The sequence below is a fragment of the Dreissena polymorpha genome, chromosome 3 (assembly GCF_020536995.1).
Source record: "Dreissena polymorpha isolate Duluth1 chromosome 3, UMN_Dpol_1.0, whole genome shotgun sequence".
Classification (NCBI taxonomy): domain Eukaryota; kingdom Metazoa; phylum Mollusca; class Bivalvia; order Myida; family Dreissenidae; genus Dreissena; species Dreissena polymorpha.
The window spans coordinates 67,896,304-67,917,214 of record NC_068357.1 but is presented as its reverse complement, the minus strand read 5'-3'; the positions used below and the strand labels follow the sequence as shown (position 1 = coordinate 67,917,214).

General features: G+C 36.8%; 1 protein-coding gene across 1 annotated transcript in view; it reads right to left on the bottom strand.

The window, feature by feature from the left end:
• Window positions 1-319: 319 nt before the first annotated feature.
• LOC127874608 (RNA polymerase-associated protein RTF1 homolog) overlaps window positions 320-20,911 on the bottom strand; it is a 29,823-nt gene continuing 9,231 nt past the window's right edge. Inside the window, exons 6-17 of the mRNA XM_052419056.1 lie at window positions 20,286-20,502; window positions 18,670-18,759; window positions 17,913-18,003; window positions 17,607-17,689; window positions 12,972-13,167; window positions 11,490-11,567; window positions 9,975-10,096; window positions 7,273-7,408; window positions 5,458-5,574; window positions 4,075-4,113; window positions 2,676-2,775; window positions 320-959 (exon numbers count right to left, since the gene is read on the bottom strand). Of these exons, the coding sequence (XP_052275016.1) occupies window positions 853-959; window positions 2,676-2,775; window positions 4,075-4,113; window positions 5,458-5,574; window positions 7,273-7,408; window positions 9,975-10,096; window positions 11,490-11,567; window positions 12,972-13,167; window positions 17,607-17,689; window positions 17,913-18,003; window positions 18,670-18,759; window positions 20,286-20,502 (1,376 nt within the window). The 3' untranslated portion in view covers window positions 320-852. The remainder of the gene's footprint in view (window positions 960-2,675; window positions 2,776-4,074; window positions 4,114-5,457; window positions 5,575-7,272; window positions 7,409-9,974; window positions 10,097-11,489; window positions 11,568-12,971; window positions 13,168-17,606; window positions 17,690-17,912; window positions 18,004-18,669; window positions 18,760-20,285; window positions 20,503-20,911) is intronic.

The window sequence follows — 20,911 nt, the reverse complement described above, 5'->3', positions numbered from 1 at the left end:
TTGATACTGTAGTTGATTTAAAATAAAGACGGGACATGAAAGTCAGCAGTTCAGTCTTAATACATTAATTACGATGTGTAGTTTGTAATGACTTTTGTACAATATGCCCAGCCAGTACTTGTTAAAGTTCATACTTCGATGTGCATGTTTATTAATACAGTTACCGGTAATTACCATAATGTAAATACTTATTGTTTATGTAACAACATACAATTAAAACAGCACTTGCTCAGTCTGGTTTAAGTGCATTAAACTGTGCAGCCCAAGAAATGTTCAAACTACATGCGACTCCATCTGCTTCTTAAATATAACATTAAAAAAAAACAAACACATTGTCACACAATGCCTTATAACATGTAGCAGTGCCTAATAACATGTAAAAGGAACTGCCTAGGCATGGCTGTCATGTTTAAAAATTAAATCAGCAAAATTTCTGGACAATCAACACTGCATTTAAACAGACATGCCATATGTCAGTATGGGCAAACGTGAATAGGCATCTGTTTTCGAAGCGCAGCTTGTGCTGAGCCACGACAGTTATGATCTGACTTCAGTTTAATAACAGCTGCCAAGTTAAAATGTCAACCGTAATTCAGGGCAAACATAAATTCCAGTCTTATGATGATCTCCAAGTTAAATCGTCACCTGTACTGCAAATCAAGCTGGCAAACCTACAAACTTAAAGCCGCATGGCTATATAAAAGTTTTGTTCTAAAATCAACTGCTTCCACTACCATTGACAATGCCAGGGTAAAAATGGCCCCTCAAGAAGTCAACGAAATGACTCACTTCAAGTCACATAGCGACAGATGTATGAAAGTTTTTATCAACCAAATTGATGACAACACAACACTAGATGAGTCCTTTCATCTTCTTGTAATCGTCAAGGTTGAGGGAGCGTTTCGGGGCACCTTGCTTGAACTGTGGTGGCTGCCGGTTTTGCACACTGATTGCTGAGTCTGAAATAAGCAGACATCTTTGAGGAGAAGAGAGCATTAATGTGTCAAAATAATAAAACATTTATTGAAAGTAAATAGTGGCAATTTTAACCCTTTACCACATAGATATTATTTTCACGCAGTTGTAGTCCATTAAAAAGTTATATTTAATTTAAGACCTTTCTTACTAGATTCAAGTTGTAAAGGCTTCATTTCCAAATATATAATACTGATGAGCAGCCAACAGCCTAAAATTTTAACAGACTGCGAGTTACTCGCAGGCTGTTCTGGTTTAATGCTATTTGCACAATCCATTTTACTTTGCTTCTTATGGGGGGAGGGGTTACCGGTAAATGGAGTTTGGTCTTTTTCTGTACAACAAATACTCAATCTCAAATGATAAACCATGTGTTTTGTGCCTTGTTAACAAAATTTCATGAGTTGGCTATAAAAAAAAACAATATAAAAATGCCATATTTATTTAAACAAGGATATCAGTTAAACTGATGGATGCTCCCCGATGTTGTTGATATATGGTTTAACTGTGTGGAAAAAAAAAGTGTTACCATAAGAAAATATATTATTAGCCTTGGTGACCTTGACCCCAGTGACCTAAAATCTCATCAAACAGGTAGAGGTTCATGCAAGGTACCTACATCCTAAATATATAAGAGATCTGTCAAATATTGAAGGTGCTATGAGAAACTGTAACCAAAGCGTGACTGAGAAAATCTATTATTAGCCTCAGTGACCTTGACCTTGACCCCATCAAAAGGTAGAGGTCCATGCAAAGTACCTACATCGGTAAAATGTTGATGGCACTATGAGAAACTGTAACAAAAGTGTGAGGGAAAATCTATTATTAGCCTCTGTGACCTTGACCCCAGTGACGTCAAACCTCATCAAAAGGTAGAGGTCCATGCAAGGTACGTACATTCCAAATATGTAAGAGATGGGTAAAATATTGAAGGCGCTATGAGAAACTGTAACAAAAGTGTGATGGAAAATCTATTATTAGCCTCGGTGACCTTGATCCCAGTGATGTCAAACCTAATCAAAAGGTAGAGGTCCATGCAAGGTACGTACATGCCAAATATGTAATAGATGGGTAAAATATTGAAGGCGCTATGAGAAACTGTAACAACAGTGTGATGGAAAATCTATTATTAGCCTCAGTGACCTTGACCCCAGTGACGTCAAACCCCATCAAAAGGTAGAGGTCCATGCAAGGTACCTACATGCCAAATATGAAAGAGATAGGTAAAATATTGAAGGCGCTATGAGAAACTATAACAAAAGTGTGAGGGAAAATCTATTATTAGCCTCGATGACCTTCACCCCAGTGACGTAAAACCTCATCAAAAGGTAGAGGTCCATGGAAGGTACCTACATTCCAAATATGAGATCGTTAAAGTATTAAAGGCGCTATGAGAAACTGTAACAAAAGTGTGACGAAAGTACGGAAGTAAGTAAGGCACCCCGAACTGGCAATATATATATATATATATATATATATATATATATATATATATATATATATATATGGGGAGCATAAAAATTGAGGCAGCCAAAAATCATCAAATATCAGGACATACAATTAGAATTGTTCTTAAAGCTTATAACATATCAAACAATAATAGAGACAAGTGTGATGCTAAAACTAAATAAAAATAGATTATATATTGTTCGATAGACTTTCCCAGTGCCCAAATTAGTATAGACTTTGTATTCACTTACTGGTGGTTGATAAATCCATGTCTAAGTTGATTTCAAAATCATGATCAGCAAATGGGTCTACAGAGATCTGTTTGTCCAAGGTTTTGGCTTTGGATATGGGCTAAAATGTAAGAATGAGACATTCACTGTAACACACACAATAAATGCCTACGCAATCACTTGCATAAAACATTTGGAGTCTTATATATGTTTTATGCCCAATTAAATAATGCTCAGACTCCCAAGTACTGGTTCTATCCAGAAAACAGACATAATAGTGTCGTAATCAGACTAAGGCAGAAATAAATAGGCTTTGCAGATGTCACTGAAGTTGATTAATAACCCTACATACCAGTTTGGCACAAATGTTAAAATAATCTTTTACAGCAGAAGCTGTATTTTGACATTGCCCTTGAAGCCAACAAAAATGTTCTTGTGCGTATAAACAGGGAAACATTTTTTTGTTGAGTTATTTAAAAATCCCTCATTGCAAGTCCATGTAAAGATGTATTTTGAGTATTACAAACTTTAATCCAGACGGGTTTTTTTTAGTACAATTACATGAGTTTACAAAAGCCCCATAGGCCCTTGGTTGCGCGCCTGAGACTGGGCAAATGAAAAGTTCTGAGCAAATCGTTTGATGTTTCCAAATTTTCGAAATTGGCTCAGATATCATTAGACCAAATGCTCTGTGCAAGCTTCATAAAGATTTGTCAAAAATGCCACTTTTTAAGGATTCACAAAGTTTCACTAAAGAAATATGAGGACATTTGCACAACCAGGTGGCTGTTCTTCACTATATACATATAACAAACACGATATCCATAGGGCGGGGGATTTTTATCCCAGGGGCATGATTTTAACAAACGTGGTTATGGACCACGGTCCACCATAGTGTGAAATGCCAAAATTAAAGGGCCTTGTCGTTTTAGTGAAGAAGACTTTTAAGTAATGCTATCAAGTCTATATAAATCATGTCAACAAATGGCAAGGTCTTTTCTGATCCCAAGGTTATGACTTGTTCAAGGTAGTACACACTAAACATTAAAGCCCTGGCCCTTGTTGTTTCAAAGGTTTTATTTTTTAAGTACAATTTTAAGATGTAATAGACCGGAATAATTGAACAACATTGAAAAAGGGTCACCCATGGATCATTCCTGCAATGTTTCATTAAAATCTGACAGGCGGTTCAGAAGATGTCATTAGAATGAAAAGTTAACACACACATGCACAAAAAATGACAGAAAACAGAAAACAAAGTATCCTAAAGCTCCACATGAGTACTTTGTGCCCATGAGAGCTAGAATAGCTGTAGTCTAAACTTTTCAGTATGGTCCTTGTTCAATAATGCATGTACTTATATACATCATGTTCACTAATTTATATAACAAGAAGTGTGAGATAAGTGACGTTTACTTACTTGCAACATATTGGCTCCACTGTCAGCTTTCAGCGAAGCCTTAAATCAACAGTGTATATAAAGCATATTAATTAATGTCTTTCACATAAAAATACATGGGAGTCAGTTTGCTAGTTTAGTATAAAGGAGCATATCTTCTTTTGTGACAGAACTTTTTATTAAGGTGGTAATTTATTCTGTACTTAGTTGACCCCAGATATGACCATCCTTGATGGCTGTTGTTTTTATTTTCTTGTTGGCTAGTTTTATCATTGTTCTCATGTTCATACACAAGAAAGATAACCAAAAGTTCCTGTGATACATTTCATTTTTTTTCTTTATTATTAGTTTTTCAGACACATAATAAAGGACCCTTCATATACTTCTTAAGCAAGGATAGCAAAGGTTGTACAAACCCAGGTAAATGAGTATAATGAATTAAAGGATGGTAATCATAAACGGTATGGTTAAGGAATCTCGTTCTACACAATACCTGCATGAAAGCCAACAACTAGCAAGTATTGAATCCGATTAAGATGAAATGCCAATTATGTAAACTGTCCCAGTTCTGTTTGTATTTTACTAAGACGTGAAATACATGTTTCAGCCTTTATTACCAAACTAATACAGATAGGAGGGTAGTGGATTTTTATAAACATTTAATTCAATAAATATGGCAACTTTTGTCGAGATTTGAAAATGGTTGCATTATTAAAACAAGAAACCGTCAGAGACGGGAGATGCTCCCCAAAGTTTTTTTTTGTCACAATATTGCACTATATATACAGATAAAAGGAAACGTCTTTTTTTATAGAAAATTTCAAAGGGCCATAACTCTGTGAAAAATCATCCAACAAGAACCCGCTGATAATATGCACATCTCCTCTTGGTAGTGAAGCTTCCCATAAAGTTTCATTGAATTCCGGTCATTAGTTGCTGAGAAATAGCCCGGACAAGAATTGCACTATATGTACAGTTAATGGAAGATTTCAAAGGGCCATAACTCTGAAAAAAAAAACATCCGACCAGAACCGGCTGATAATATGCATATCCTCTTGGTAGTGAAGCTTCCCATAAAGTTTCATTGAATTCCGGTCATTAATTGCTGAGAAATAGCCCGGACAAAAATTGTGCAGGGACGGACGGACACACGGACGGACAGACGAAGCAGCGACTATATGCTCCCCCAAAATTTTTTGGGGGAGCATAAACAAAGTAATATACCTCAACACTGTTTATAAGCGAATACCATCAAAACAGAACACTTATTTTTAGCGAAACAAATGTTTTATTATTGAAATCAACGAACCCTTCAAAACCACTATTTGGAAAACTCAATAAAACAAGGGCATATTTTTTGTTAAGTGAATAGCCCACAATCCACTATATTTGTTTAAGCCTTACCAAGTTTTGTCCAATATTTTGTTCAACAAGTCGCTTTCTCTTCTCTTCGTCTTCCTTTTTCTTCTTGACATCAAGCGCCGCATTGGCCGCCGCCACTACAGTAGCTGGATCTCTGGCCTGTGGCAAACAATCGCTGAGTTTATTGCAAAACAAGGGACAAAATTGTCAAAAAACCAGGTTTTCAATTTGAAAAAAAGTCTGATAAAGGGAGACATTCAAAATGTGCATTATAACTGATTGTTCCTAGCTACCCCCCTTGTGTAAAACTCGATCTATTTTTAGTCGTGGCGACCTTGATTTATAAGTCTGATAAAGAAAGACAATTCAAAATGTGAATTGTTACTGCTTGTTCCTAGTTAGCCGCCTTGTGTCAAATTCAATCCATTTTTAATCGTGGCGCACTTGATTTCGTAAGAATAATAAAATCCTGACAATATGCGCCAGGGCACATGGTGACAATCATTTTGTGAAAGTTTCATTGAAATCTGTTGAGAAATGAAAGAATTGTTCCACCCGCCCGCCGACATTCACCAATCTGATAACCAGTTTTTTCCTTCTGAACCTGGTTAAAAAGAGGGCAGTGAAAAAAGTTACAAAAGTGAATCTGATTGGGCATTGAAATCATTGGGTGAAATTTTGAAATGTTACCTTCTTGCCAAATAGGGAATGACCACAAGCTATATCAATGTTTAGACAATCTTTCACCGTCATGACAGGATTGTAACAGTTATAATTATGTCTGAGAAGTAAGCTGAGCAAGAAAGATTACAAAAGTAATCACATAAAATGAGCTGCGTTCTGAGAAAACTGGGCTTATAGTGTCATCCCAGATTAGCCTTTGCAGTCTGGGGAGGCTATTCAGGGACGACACGTGCTGTCTTAACTGGATATTTGCTAAGAACAAGAGCACCGCATCATGGGTGCCAACCCTCGACTCAGGGGGCAGTTTTTAATAAATGAAAGCTTGTCAGAATGTTTTTGTTTTTTGTTTTTTAGAGGTCACAGTGACCTTGACATTTGACCTAGTGACCCAAAAATGGATGTGGCGTGTAGAAATCATCAAGGTGCATCTACTTATGAAGTTTCAATGTTGTAGGTAGAAGCACTTTGATTTTAGAGCAAAATGTGCAAGTTTTAGCACGACGCTGGCGGACGGGGGACGACACGACAATACCTTGGGTTTTCTCCTAAAACACCGAGCTAAAAATGCTTACTTAACAAGACTATTGTCAAGCAATATAAGTCCCCTACAGGCTCCACAATTGTCAGAAATTCCAGTTTTTTTTTTACATATATTAGTTGCCATAGCAACCGGAATTTTTGACGTAGGAATAAAATGAAATGACGTGCATAATGTCCATATTGCCATCTATCCATGTTTTATGTTTCATGAAAAAATATTAAGAACTTACAAAGTTATCACAGGATCCAGAAAACCACAATTTTCAGCAGTATTTCTTAACCATGTGTTGCCATAGCAACAATAATTTTTGACGTAGGAACGAAATGAAATGACGTTCATAATGTCCATATTGCCATCTATTCATGTTCCAAGTTTCATGAAAAATATTAAGAACTTTTAAAAATTATCGCAGGTTCCAGAAAAGTGTGACGGACAGACTAACAGACAGACAGACGGAGCGCAAACCATAAGTCCCCTCCAGTGAAACCGGTAGGGCACTAAAAAGACAAATTCAAGAACAGCAGAAAGTGTTGTACTTGATAAGCCAGGAAATACTGCACGGGCTAAACTGGGACAACACTTACTTATAGGCATTAAGCCCAGTTTTTCCAGAACGAGGCTTCAATTGTTACCTTGGTAACCAGTGTGGGTCTGCTATGTCTACGGGTGAAGGGGTCTGCCATGGCCCCTTTACTCTCCTCAAACTCTCGTTTCATAGCCTCCTCCTTCTCTATCTCGTTCTGTTTGCGGTTCCTCTGGTTGATATAGCTACACAAACACAAATAAGTCTCGCTAAATGCCTGTGTGTAAAGTGTCGTCCCGGAATAGCCTGTGCAATCGGCTAATCTGGGACCACACTTTCAGCCTTGGCTCGATTTTTTCTAAAAAGAGACTTCCTTTCAACATAAGAATACCAAAGAAAACCGTAAAAGCCGAAAGTGCTGTCCCTTACTAGCCTGTGCCGACGTGTTGTCCCTGACTAGCCTGTGCCGACCTGCAGAAGCTAATCTGGGACGTCACTTTACGCACATGCATTAAGCCCCGCTTTCCCTGAGTGCTGCTTAATTACATTGTCATGTAATCATGTCAGTGATTACGATTTAAGAAGTCATCTCAATATACCATTAGTTTTTAAAAAATTACCAAAAAACGTGAGATGTTTGTAAAACATCTATGCCCCCCCCCCGCCACTTGCAGGCTTTTACATGTTGACCTCAACATCAATATGTGTCTACCTTTTCCCAAAGCAATCAACAAACTAATTTGCATACATGTACGTCACAGCAAACTCCTCATATCACATGGAAAAGACAAGGGACAAAATTGTCACAAAACCAGGTTTTCATTGTGAAAAAAAAATCTGATAAAGGGAGAAAACTCAAACTGAACTTTTGAAATGAACAAACAAAATTAACCCCCTTTGTAAGTTTGTTTTTAAAAAAAAAAAATTTTTAGTCATGGCGACCTTGACATTGGAGATATTGACGTGATTCTTTCGTGCGACACACCGTCCCATGATGGTGAACAAATGTGCCAAATGATTTTAAAATCTCACAATGAATGACATAGTTATGGCCAGGACAAGCTCATTTATGACCTTTGAACTCAAAGTGTGACCTTGACCTTGGAGATATCGACGTAATTATTTCCCGCGACACACTGTCCAATGATGGTGAACAAATGTGCCAAATGATTTTAAAATCTGACCATGAACGACATAGTTATGGCCCGGACAAGCTTGTTCCACCCGCCCGCCAGCCAGCCAGCCAGCCAGCCCGCCCGCATTCGCCAATCTAATAACCAGTTTTTTCCTTCGGAAAACCTGGTTAAAAACCTGGTTAAAAAGGTCTAAAACAGACTCTCCCGACCAACCAACACGTGCAAAGCAAGAAAACAAAATATAAGAAATTCAGACATAATAATGTTGTCCTTACGCCAATTCTTATTTATGACGATGCTTTTATTAGTCACAGGCTTTTTCAATACAGTTGAGCTTAAAGGTGTCAGCTACATTTATAACTACATTTCAGTCCAGGGGTGTGATTTTTAAAACAACTCAGTTGACAAAAATCTATTGGTTAAACCAAAACTTTTAAATTGATCCAATAATTTCTAGAAAAACTGGTAATAAAAAAATATTAGCATTCAAATATAAGAATAACAAATCTTCTTAACGATGAGAAAGCCCCCCTGTCAGTTTGCTTTTTTTAGCCCCCGCCAAAGGCAGAGGAATATAGCATTGGCGTTGTCAGTCCGTCTGTCACAAAATTAATTTTTTGCGGGGGGTATCAATTCAACAAATTTGCTTTTTGATTTGTATTTTTGGTTTAAATAGTATCTCAGTAACAACACTTTTCCTGTGTGAGCTGATCTGCCAAAAGTATAAGACAAACAGTTATTGAATATTTGACAACGTTATTGAATATTTGACTGTCCCAATTAAAGGTAAGAGGTAACCCCCCGTTCACACATAGCTGCCACTTTACGACGATAATCCCCATCAAGTCACGATCAGAATAAAAGGATCGAGGCCGATCGGAGTCTTAATCGAGCAATTTGGAAAATTATGGTCTTCATTTCGCATTCTACGGTGCCCCTACATCAAACGCTTACTGCGTTTACTGACGCGACATTCAAGATCATGCTATGACGCTTCTACTGCGCTTTTACTACGATCATGAAGATTTCTCCACGATGCTTCCGCGCTGCCTTTACGATAACGGCGCTTCTACTGCGCTCTATTTACGACTCTACACGGATTCTTGTTGGCCACAATCCCGTTACGCTTGTTTTGAGCATGTTCAAAATAAGCGTGGCGAGAGCGTAGAGCTCTCGGATCATGAAGACTCTACCGCGATCATACTGCCCTTATGAAGACTCTACTACGTTTCTCCAGCGATTTGTCACGATCGGCCACACTTAGATCGTAGTAGAAGCGGCGTCTATGTGTGAACAGGGGGTAAAATACACAGGCTGCAGGAAAAATACACAGGCTGCAGGAATAATACACAGGCTGCAGGAATAGTTTCATGACCAATACCCACATGATAATTTATGTGGCTGGGCCAAGAAATGAACACTTGATCTTCAGCTATGTAGTCCTGGGCATGTAGTCACAAAGCTCCTTAACCCTTTACCACTTAGGTACGTATTTTGACGCATTTGTAGTCCCTTAGAAAGTTAAATTTAATTAAAGACCTTTTCTTACTAGATTTAAGTTTTAAAGGCTTCATGACACACTAGTCAATAGATCCATTAAAGAACTATTTGTGAAGATAACATGGCAATCCAAAGGAAGCAATCTGCCAACAGGAGGAGAAATCAGTATTCTCACCTGATAGAACTAATGGTCGAGGAGCGTATCTTGTCAAGGTCTTCGGCGCGTTCCTCCAGGGCATCAAGATCCTGTTGATACTGTATTTGCTGCTCCAAGTCTCCATTCAACTCGGCCTGATCCTGAAGAATTATAGAGTGGGGAACAGTGATTGCTGTCTCACCAGTTGTATTTATAGAACAAAGAGGGCCAATGGCCCATAGGTGCTCAGCTGATACTCCATGGAACTAAACTGTTTTAATCAGGAAGTATTTTACAAAGTTTCCTATAGACTTATAAGGAAACAAGAGCTGTCGCCACAGGATGACATATGCCCTATATAAACGCTTTGATAGAAGTTATGAGCATTTTTCAAAACCTAAACGCAGATTTCGAAACCTAAACGCGGACCTTAAGTTCAAGGTCAAGGTAAGAGGGGTAAAATGTTTGTGCGTATGAAAAGGCCTTGGCCATATACACATGCATACCCAATATGAAGGTTATATCTGAAGGGACATAGAAGTTATGAGCATTTTTAGAAACCTAAACGAAGATTTCGAAACCTAAACGCGGACCCAAAGTTCAAGGTCACAGGGGTAAAAAAAATGTGTGCGTATGGAAAGGCCTTGTTCATATACACATGCATACCAAATATGAAGTTTATATCTCAAGGGACATAGAAGTTATGAGTATTTTTCAAAACCTAAACGCAGATTTCGAAACCTAAACGCTGACCCTAAGTTCAAGGTCAATGTGACAGGGGTAAAAATTTGTGTACGTATGGAAAGGCCTTGTCCATATTCACATGCATACCAAATACATGTATGAAGGTTATACCTCAAGGGACATAGAAGTTATGAGCATTTTTCGAAACCTAAACGCAAAGTGTACAGGACAGACGGACGGACAGACGGACAGATGGACGGACAGTGTGATCACTATATGCCCTCCTTCAGGGGCATAAAAAGACATATACATGGCAGCCATGTTTTTGAATTTGAATAAACCATAATAATTTTCAAAATCAGCACAGATATCGTAACAAAAGTTATGTAATGAGCTATTTTCATAATGAGTTGGTTCAACTTGGCACTGACCAGGACCTTTTTGGTAATGTATAATGATACACTTATTATTTATTAATAAGATACATTTCATACTGTTATTTCAAAGCTGGCATATTTTGTGTCAAATAATCTCTTTATATATCTAACCTCTGTTTTTTTGTATGTCTAGGCTAATTGTTCACATACATATACAGAACTTCCCACACACTGTTTAAGCCTTTACCATTTGGATACATATTTTGACGCATTTGTAGTCCCTTAGAAAGTTGTATTTAATTTAATACCTTTCTTACTAGCTTCCATTTTAAAGACTTAAATTCTAACCCTTAGATACTGATGAGCAGCAAACAGCATAAAACCTGAACAGACTGCGAGTTACACCCAGGCTGTTCTGGTTTTATGCTGTTTGCACATAGCCATTTTCACTTTGCCTCTGACTGGGAAGGGTTAAATCAGTGTGAATACTTACTCTCAGCTTCAAGAGATCTGTCTTCTTTAAAGCATAATTATGTGGATTCTTTTTAAACCTTTTCTTTTCTGCAACAATCTGAAATCAGCAAGAGAGATTAACAAGTCTATTTGTGTTGACAACACTATCGTATCACTGCAGAATAATTTCAACCAAACTCAAAAGTTTGCTCCTTGAAATCTTGAACATACATATAAACTAGAGCTTTGTCACAGACGTGACTAATACCCCCACATTCCGCATTGACACAGAATATTTTGCATGTTGTCTTCACAAAAAACAGCGACTCAATGTTTAAAACGCACATAGTGACCCCGTGACCTAGTTTTTGACCTGGCATGGCCCATGTTCGAACTTGACCTACACATAATCTAGATACAACTTCTGACAAAGTGTGGTGAAGATCGGATGAAAACTACTTGAATTAGAGAGCGGACACCATGCTCAATGTTTAAAACGCACTAAGTGACCCCGTGACCTAGTTTTTGACCTGCCAAGACCCATGTTTGAACTTGGCCTAGACATCATCTAGATACAAATTCTGACCAAGTTTGGTGAAGCTCGGATGAAAACTACTTGAATTAGAGAGCGGACACCATGCTTAATAATTAAAACGCACTAAGTGACCCCGTGACCTAATTTTTGATCCGGCATGACCCATATTCGAACTTGACCTAGACATCATATAGATACAACATCTGACCAAGTTTGATGAAGATCGGATGAAAACAACTTGAAATCGAGAGCAGACACTAAATACGGACCGACAGACCGACCGACAGACAAGCTCACTCCTATATACCCCCCTAAACTTTGTTTGTGGGGGTATAACATTTATTATAATCTAATGTAAAAATTGCAATACATATTACTATCACTCTGTTAAGCAGAAGAACAAAGTAACAGTAAATGTGTACATATATTAACTTTCCCTATATGGTATATTTTCCAATACCACCTAAGGGGGGAAAAACGATACCACAATTATTGGGTCTACCATAGTTGTTCCTTTTTGGTCAAATTTTTGGAACATTCCCAATCCCAAAAAGTTTTAATTATTTGCAAATAACTGCCTAAAATTCACAACTGAACTGTAAAACAACTTTTTTTAATCAAAATGTTCACTTCTTCTCCCCCTCCAGCTCTGCGAGTATAACCTTAGCAGCTATAATGTTCAAACATTTTGTATTCTCAATTTGATAGTATTAGCAAGCAGTAACCAAACAAACAAACTAAATATCCCAACTGTTCCTAATGCAACCGGCCCTGACCCTGTTCCCAAAATGGTGAAAACAACAACAACAATAAAAACACTCTTTTATGTAACAGATAAATAGAAGTTAAGAACTAAACATAAAGAGATATTTGCACTCAAAAATGAAGAAATCAGCTGTAAAGGCAGAGAAATCAAACCCCTGATACAATTATGCAATAACCATCAGGCTTTCAAGAGCTGAAATGAAAGACAAACATTATGTTAACCTTGTCGATATCATCCTCGTTGTATTTGTACTGGTGGGCGGACTGGATTTCTTTCAGTTTCCTGGCAATGTCCTCGGTGGAAGGGAGTTGCTCACCAGCAAGCATCACGGCTTCTTTCCATTTGAAGAACTCGGACTCTGTGAAGTCCTGGTTGGAGACAAACTCGAGACGATATACCCGTTCTGAACCTCCATGTCTGAAAACAATACACACTGCCACGCTTGTCAATCATTCATTATTACCCATTAACCATTTACCACTTATATGCGCATTTAGACGCATGTGTAATCCCTTAGGAATTCAAATTAGATTTAAGACCATTCTTACTAAATTTGAGTTTGAAAGGCTTCATTTCCAACCTTAAGGTACTAATGAGCAGCAAACAGCATAATACAGGAACAGCCTGCGAGTCACTTGCAGGCTCTTTGGCTTTAATGCTGGATGCATATAGCTATTAACTATTTGCTTTTGAGCAGTAAAGGGTAGACAAATATGAGCTTACACTACGTCTAGCGCGATTTCTGCCATCCACCACTCATGACCGTGATTCAGCTCAGAGTGGACAATAACTATCTCACCACGATACACCGTTGAACACAATGATTTCGCCGTGGCGGTGTCAGTCTCGGCGTTATCGGGAAATTGATCTCACGGTGGACCACCGCGATTGCAACAACAACATTATACAAATATGCGGCCTGCATGTAGTTTGTTTCTGTATGTATGTCTGTGTGAATGTGAGACTGTATAAGTACAAGTATTTGTGATGTATACATTTGTCTTTTATGTAAATGTTTATTAAAAATACATATCAATATAAAAAAATGCCGGAAATAAAATGTTAAGCGAAAATGCTTATTTGTATTGGTATGTAAATTGTGTGTTAATAAAGTTAATTTTTTTTACCGTGTTTAATTTTGATACATGACGTACATGTATGCAACCAATTAAATCTCACCTGAATGAGCTTAGTTTTCCTTTGCAAATTTGCATAAATTATATGTACATTTATATTGAGCAGTGATAAGCATCTATTGCAGCGCCGTCATATAAAATATTTATTTTTGCATAATCTAATGCATTATAATAGTGTAATACTATAAGTAAAACACAACATGTACATATAACAATAATATTTTTTTAATTTATATCGTAATTACAAACAATGTGTATACAAATGGTCACTCGCCAACTGATTTCGATACATATTTTAACAAACATGAACGAAGTAATCTTAACACATGTACACATGTATTATGATATTTAATACATAATATTTTGGCTATTGCTATAAGAAACACTGATTGTTTATGTGTTATTTTATGAAATATTTAACAAAATTTCCGTTGATTTTGAGCGTTATAGAGGCTTAAAAAGCACAATTGAGTTGATATCTGCCTCTGGCCAATCACATCATCAGCGGGTGTGCATTTCATGCACTGACATGTAATGTGTTGTTAATGCAGTTTGGGGCTGGCCTTGTAAGGTATTGACAGTATAAACTAATTTTGAATGTCGTGTTTAAAGATGTAAATTAGTTATTATTTAACATTTAGCCTAATCTTAATATATATACATGTACACATGTATTGTGATATTTAAAAAATAATATGTAATCACAATATTTCCTTGTATACGTTTTTAAAATATGTATCAAAATGAACTTGTTATTGAACAAAACAGATCATAGTCACTTGATAACATAACAACTGATCTTTTCACATGCTTATGTTCTTAAAATATCACTGAATTAAATACTTACTGCCGATGTTTCGAATTTATATTCAAATCAATACATGTAAGAATATAAACAGGAGGAAGTCACTAAAATAGTCAGAATCAAATTACACGTAACATGTTGATATGTAATTATTGGCAAGCTATACGTACACAAACGAGGAAGCATTTCCAAAATTTTAGCAAAAACAAACAATTCTTTAAATAAACAACAAGTAAATCTTCACACAGAAACTGTAGAAACAAAACATAAAGTACATCACACTCGATGTACGACATGTCAAATGATTCTGGAACGAGGGTAAACAATAGAAAATAATGACGATTGTTAACAATCAAGTTACAATGTATACAAATGTACATACAAATGTAACAAAACATTCCAGAACTTTGCAAAAATTATACGGTCTGAAATATCGAAATATACATGTTCATTCACATTTACCTGTATTTCACCGCGAACCACCGAGGCTGCGGTGGTCCACCGCGAGATTGATTTCCCAATAACGCCCGCGGTGTTCAGCCACTGTGGACGCGATCTATCATGATGGAAACACCTTCAGATCGCGAGATTTTCCACGCTCACGAAAAATTGTCCACAGTGGGAGTGTGGTGGATGGCAGAAATCGTACTAGACGCAGTGTATCATTGCTTGTGGTTCTGATAGGTTCAGAAGACTCACTCACATCTGCCTCCACACATGCCTCCTTTACCCAAATGTAACAACTAGGATCTATACCCCAATCGAACAACCAGGATTTTCATTTGTGTTGAACAAATGTTTAGAAAGAGTAAGTTTAATTTGATGATTTTATAAAGAGCATACCAATTGAATACCTGATTTATAAAACGAGTTTTTGGTGATTTTTTTGATCAATGGGAATTAATTCTTAAACAAACAGGGGGAATGAGTAAAAATTCATGGTAAAACAATGATCCATCTATAGCAGTAGTCAAGTCTAGGACATAGTTACCATCCGCACTGTCACCATAGATCTACAGCTGGATTAATGTGTCATACTAGAAATCAATGCCATATATTTCTTTGGTGAAATTTCTACTATAACAAATTTATATTCTTATAATGAAAAACTCTTCCCCCTCAACCTTTAAGGGTTCACCAGAACCACTTCTAATTAGATCAAGCAAAGTTTATATTTACTGAAAAACTAACTATTCAGCACTAAAAGGGAGGAAATCTGCAAAAGGTGATTAACCCTTTCAGTGCGGGAACCGAATTTTGAAGGCCTTTGCAAACAGTTTGGATCCAGATGAGACGCCACAGTACATGGCGTCTCATCAGGATCCAAACTGTTTGCTATTCTGATAATATTCTTTGAAAAAAAATGAAGAAAATGCTAATTTTAGAAATTCAGCAGACGACATTTTAGCAGACGACAAATTTCCCAGCATGCAAAGGGTTAAAGCATAAGCCTGATCAAGAAATTTCACACCAACATGACCTTGAACTTTTTATACGATCAAATATTCAACAAAAGGTATCTCCCAGACATGACCAATTCTTTCACACAAGCTGGAATGAATATGTTGTATGCAGGGATCATATTTTTTTCGGTTTTGTCGGTCCTAGACCAATTGGAGTCATGAAAGACCGATTGAAAATCCCAAACAGTCGGTCCGATTCTGTTTGCTAAAATTTCCATGTCATGAAATTGATTACACAGTGCACATGCTGACACACCCTAATGACATTCTTATCTTGATAAGGCGAGATAAACCATTCGCTGCAGTCTCTTAACCGGTCAGGACCGGTTATTGCACGACAGACCAAGAATAAAAAACTTGTGAACAGCGGATTAAAGACGCGTCCGAAATTAATGAAGGTGCCTGCTCAGGTGACTGCGCGCACTGGTTTAATTGTAATCGGTCTTCGATGTTAATTGACGAGCATGTGTTACAAAACAATGTGTTGCAATTGTAATGTATTGTTATCACTGTAAACTGTAATGGATTTAATAATATCTGAGATAGAAGTAAAAAATTATTCTAACACGGCACGTGAAAACTTTCATATAAACAAAGAAGAAAATTGTCTATGGGTTATTCTGCAATAATTATGGGTGGACCGTATACACTGAAAGCACGCGCTGTAACTAAACAAAACATGCTGATACATTTTTCACCAGCGTAATAATCCGGTAATATAATATATTATGAATGTAAGTTGCGGATCTGATTGACAGAACAGCCAAAAGTTATTTTTATGGGCGGAACTTCACATAAAATATTACACAAGAAAAATAATATACATTGTATAAATCTTTAGTAAAAAACGTGTTAGAATGGAAATAATTCTTGTACTTTATAGTTTGTTGTTGAATAACCCACAACCGGAAAGTTAGATGCGTGGTTCCAAATCACACTTCGCACTCGTGATTTAATCCCTACGCATCTAAACTATCGAACGTGGGTTATTTGACAACAAACTATAACATACACGAATTATTTCTTAATTATTTGGTTTTGTAATTGTCAGTAGCCAACCTACGCACAGACATTAGTTTTGCTCAGTGCATGTTTGTAAGCTATTATCAAGTCGACAATGATTTAAAACATCGGTATAGACTTACACAGATTGACAACAATGAAAAAAAAGTCTGATAAAACAGCACACAAAACAACAATGAAATAGCAAATGATAAAACCAGTTGAGAAAACTCGTATGTTCCGTTTAAAAAAATGCCTAAGGGAATTTTACTTGTACATTGTTTGTACATTTATTATACCACCTTCATGAATGGCAAAATCAATAATATATTTAACGTAATTTGTCACGATTTCGGATGTAAATTTTCGGATACTTTTTCCCCATTTATATCCAGAGCGATTGATGTTCTGGGAAAATATGATCCCTGGTTGTATGTCATAATAATTTACCTCAGTTTTATTCCTTTATTTGTTCTTGTGCTTCCAAGCTGATAAATTTTAGCTGTTTCTACCACATCTACTATTTCTGCAACCTGAAATATCATTTTTGTTTCATGCAATCACTTTCTTAAATACTGTACCTGTTACGTACCATTAAAAGCTATAATAACAGTCTTGTTTTTTAAATATAAAAATATCGCAAATTCGATCTATTAAAAAATATTTAAACAACCTCAACAATTTTATTATATCCTAAATACAAGTATAAATTATTATTATAGATAAAATATGGTCATAAACCTAAAAAGCACATACCCGATACACTGGCCTGGCTTCATGATTTCCAATACCTATTCTTACAAAACATCCGGCTACTGTATCTTTGAAGAAAGGCATATGACACCATCTGAAACACAATTGTAACAATTTAGTTAATCAATACGCAAAATAAATGTGAAGCATACTTAATACCAGCACGAATGTCTTATCGTTACTTAGACCAATTAAAGCCCCCAAACCAACACCAAAACTAATCTATCTAAAAGACACACAGCTATACAACTTTCAAACCCATTAACCTTCAATTTTGTGTTTGTGACAGTGATTTGTTTACCTGTATATTAAAGAAGGTTTTATATTAATATAAATTAGTGGTAAAAACAAGAGCACCGCATAACGGGTGCCAACGCTCGGCTGCGGGTGCAGTTTTGAATAAATGAAAGCTTGACAGAATTTATTTTTTAGAGGTCACAGTGACCTTAACCTTTGACCTAGTGACCTCAAAAATGGGTGTGCGTGTCATCAAGGTGCAGCTACATATGAAGTTTCAATGTTGTAGGTGGAAGCACTTTAATTTAAGAACCATTGTTCAAAAGGTTAACAAAATTTTAAGGTTTTAGGACCGAAGAGCTGGCTATGACAATACCTCCGAAAACAGCCGAGCTAAAAATTACTTGATATACAGTAGTTCAGGTATTACCAAACTCTACCCTAATAATGCATGCTTGCAAATACCACCAGCCCCTCTGTAAGAGCATACAAATTCACTGCAATTATAAAAGTAAGTACTTACTTTTCTAATTTGTGCCTTGATAACCGAATTTTTGATAATTCTTCTTTGGCTGTTACAGGTGTGTACTTTTTCTTTGGCCGTGAGCGTGACCTGAAAAATACAGAGCAGATACCAAGTGATATGAAATATCAGAAAACAAACAAAGTTCAACTTCAAAACTTATTTACAATACCCAATTATGTATAGGTACAACTTGATTTTTTAACAGAAAATTAATCAAATGCTAAAAGAGAACAAGAGCACCACCTTGCGGGTGCAGACCGCTCATCTATTTTCCTTTTTAAAGGTGAAGGGACCTTTCTCAATTTTAATCCCAAAGGAGGAAGTGGAGAGGGGTGTATAGTGTGGGGGTGTGGTCATTTATTACATTATCTTCCAAAAAATGCCAAAAAAAATTGTAATTTTTTTTTGGGGGGGGGGGGGGGTATTCTTGGACGGTATTTAAAAAATAAAACAAGGGACAAAATTGTCACAAAACCAGGTTTTCATTGTGAAAAAAAAATCTGATAAAGGGAGAAAACTCAAACTGAACTTTGAAATGAACAAACAAAATTAACCCCCTTTGTAAGTTTGTTTTTTAAAAAAATCTATTTTTAGTCGTGGCGACCTTGACATTGGTGATAATGCCGTGATTCTTTCGTGCGACACACCGTCCCATGATGGTGAACAAATGTGCCAAATGATTTTAAAATCTCACAATGAATGACATAGTTATGGCCATGACAAGCTCATTTATGGCCATTTTTGACCTTTGAACTCAAAGTGTGACCTTGACCTTGGAGATATCGACGTAATTATTTTGCGCGACACACCGTCCAATGATGGTGAACAAATGTGCCAAATGATTTTAAAATCTGACCATGAACGACATAGCTATGGCCCGGACAAGCTTGTTCCACCCGCCCGCCAGCCAGCCAGCCAGCCCGCATTCGCCAATCTAATAACCAGTTTTTTCCTTCGGAAAACCTGGTTAATAATAAAAATAAATATTTGTGTTTTTTAACCAAGTTTAAAAAAAAATAAATTTGGGGGGGTGGGGGGGTTGTCACAAATTGCCAGCATGTCATACCCACACTTCGTACAAAAAGTGAATTCCTAACAAAAAACCAGCCTCCCTCTGAGACGTTTGCCTCAAGTGTCTGTCCAGAATAGCCTGGGCCATCGGTGCAGGCTAATCAGAAACGCAGGCTAATCAGAAACGACATTTTCTACCCTGAATGGATTCTTGCTTAGAAGAGACTTCCTTTCAACCAAAAATATCATAAAAGTGAGAAAAGTGTCGTCCCTGATTAGCCTTGGAATCTGGAACAACAATTTCCACGTATGTGCTAAGCATGTTTTCCCTAGGCAAGAACACTGCTTATCCCTTTCCCCCATAAGAAGCAAAGTGAAAGTGGCATTCGCAAAAAGCATAAAACAAGAACAGCCTGCAAGAAACACGCAGTCTGTTCATGTTGTATGCTGTTTGCTGTTCATCAGTATCTAAGGAATGGAGATGAAGCCTTAACAACTTGAATCTAGTAAGAAAAGGTCTTAAATTAAATTTAACTACAAATGCGTGAAAATATGTATCTAAGTAGTAAATGCTTATATATTTCCAGATGTGAAACATTTACTCAGTGTCTGATGATTCTGATCTGTATGACGACCGACTACTCCTACTGCTTGAACTCGAGCTTCCATCTGAGTCCGAGTCCTCCTTGACATTGTCATCATCGTCTCGCCGCCCTTTGTCTTTCTCCTCCCCTTCATCCTCATCAGATTCATCGTCAGAGTAAATGTCACTGGCTCGCAGAGGCTTCTTCTTTTCTTCTTCTTGGGCCTTTTGTTCTTCTGAAGGTAAGCAGTAAATATGTTTTATAATACAATCTATATACATATATATAAACAACATTTTATTGGTTGAGAATGTGGTTGGCTAATGAAAATAACATCAACTAATTTCTACTTTCAAAAGACCAGTTGATCCCCATGTTAAATGTTCAGTAAAAAAAGGACAGGCGATACCCATTTCTAGATGCTCATGATAAAAGTTATGCAAAAGCAGTCTATCAATCATTTAACTTAAAAAAAAATAATGTCATTTATAATAACTAAAGTTTGGCTCACTTTTTGCAAACCAAAAATACATACAAATGATGAATGGTGTCAAATAATAAAACAGCTATTGACTATAGCACCAAACAATAAAATCTGATATTCATCCGCATAAAAAAACATGTTTGCCTTTCAACCAGTGGAT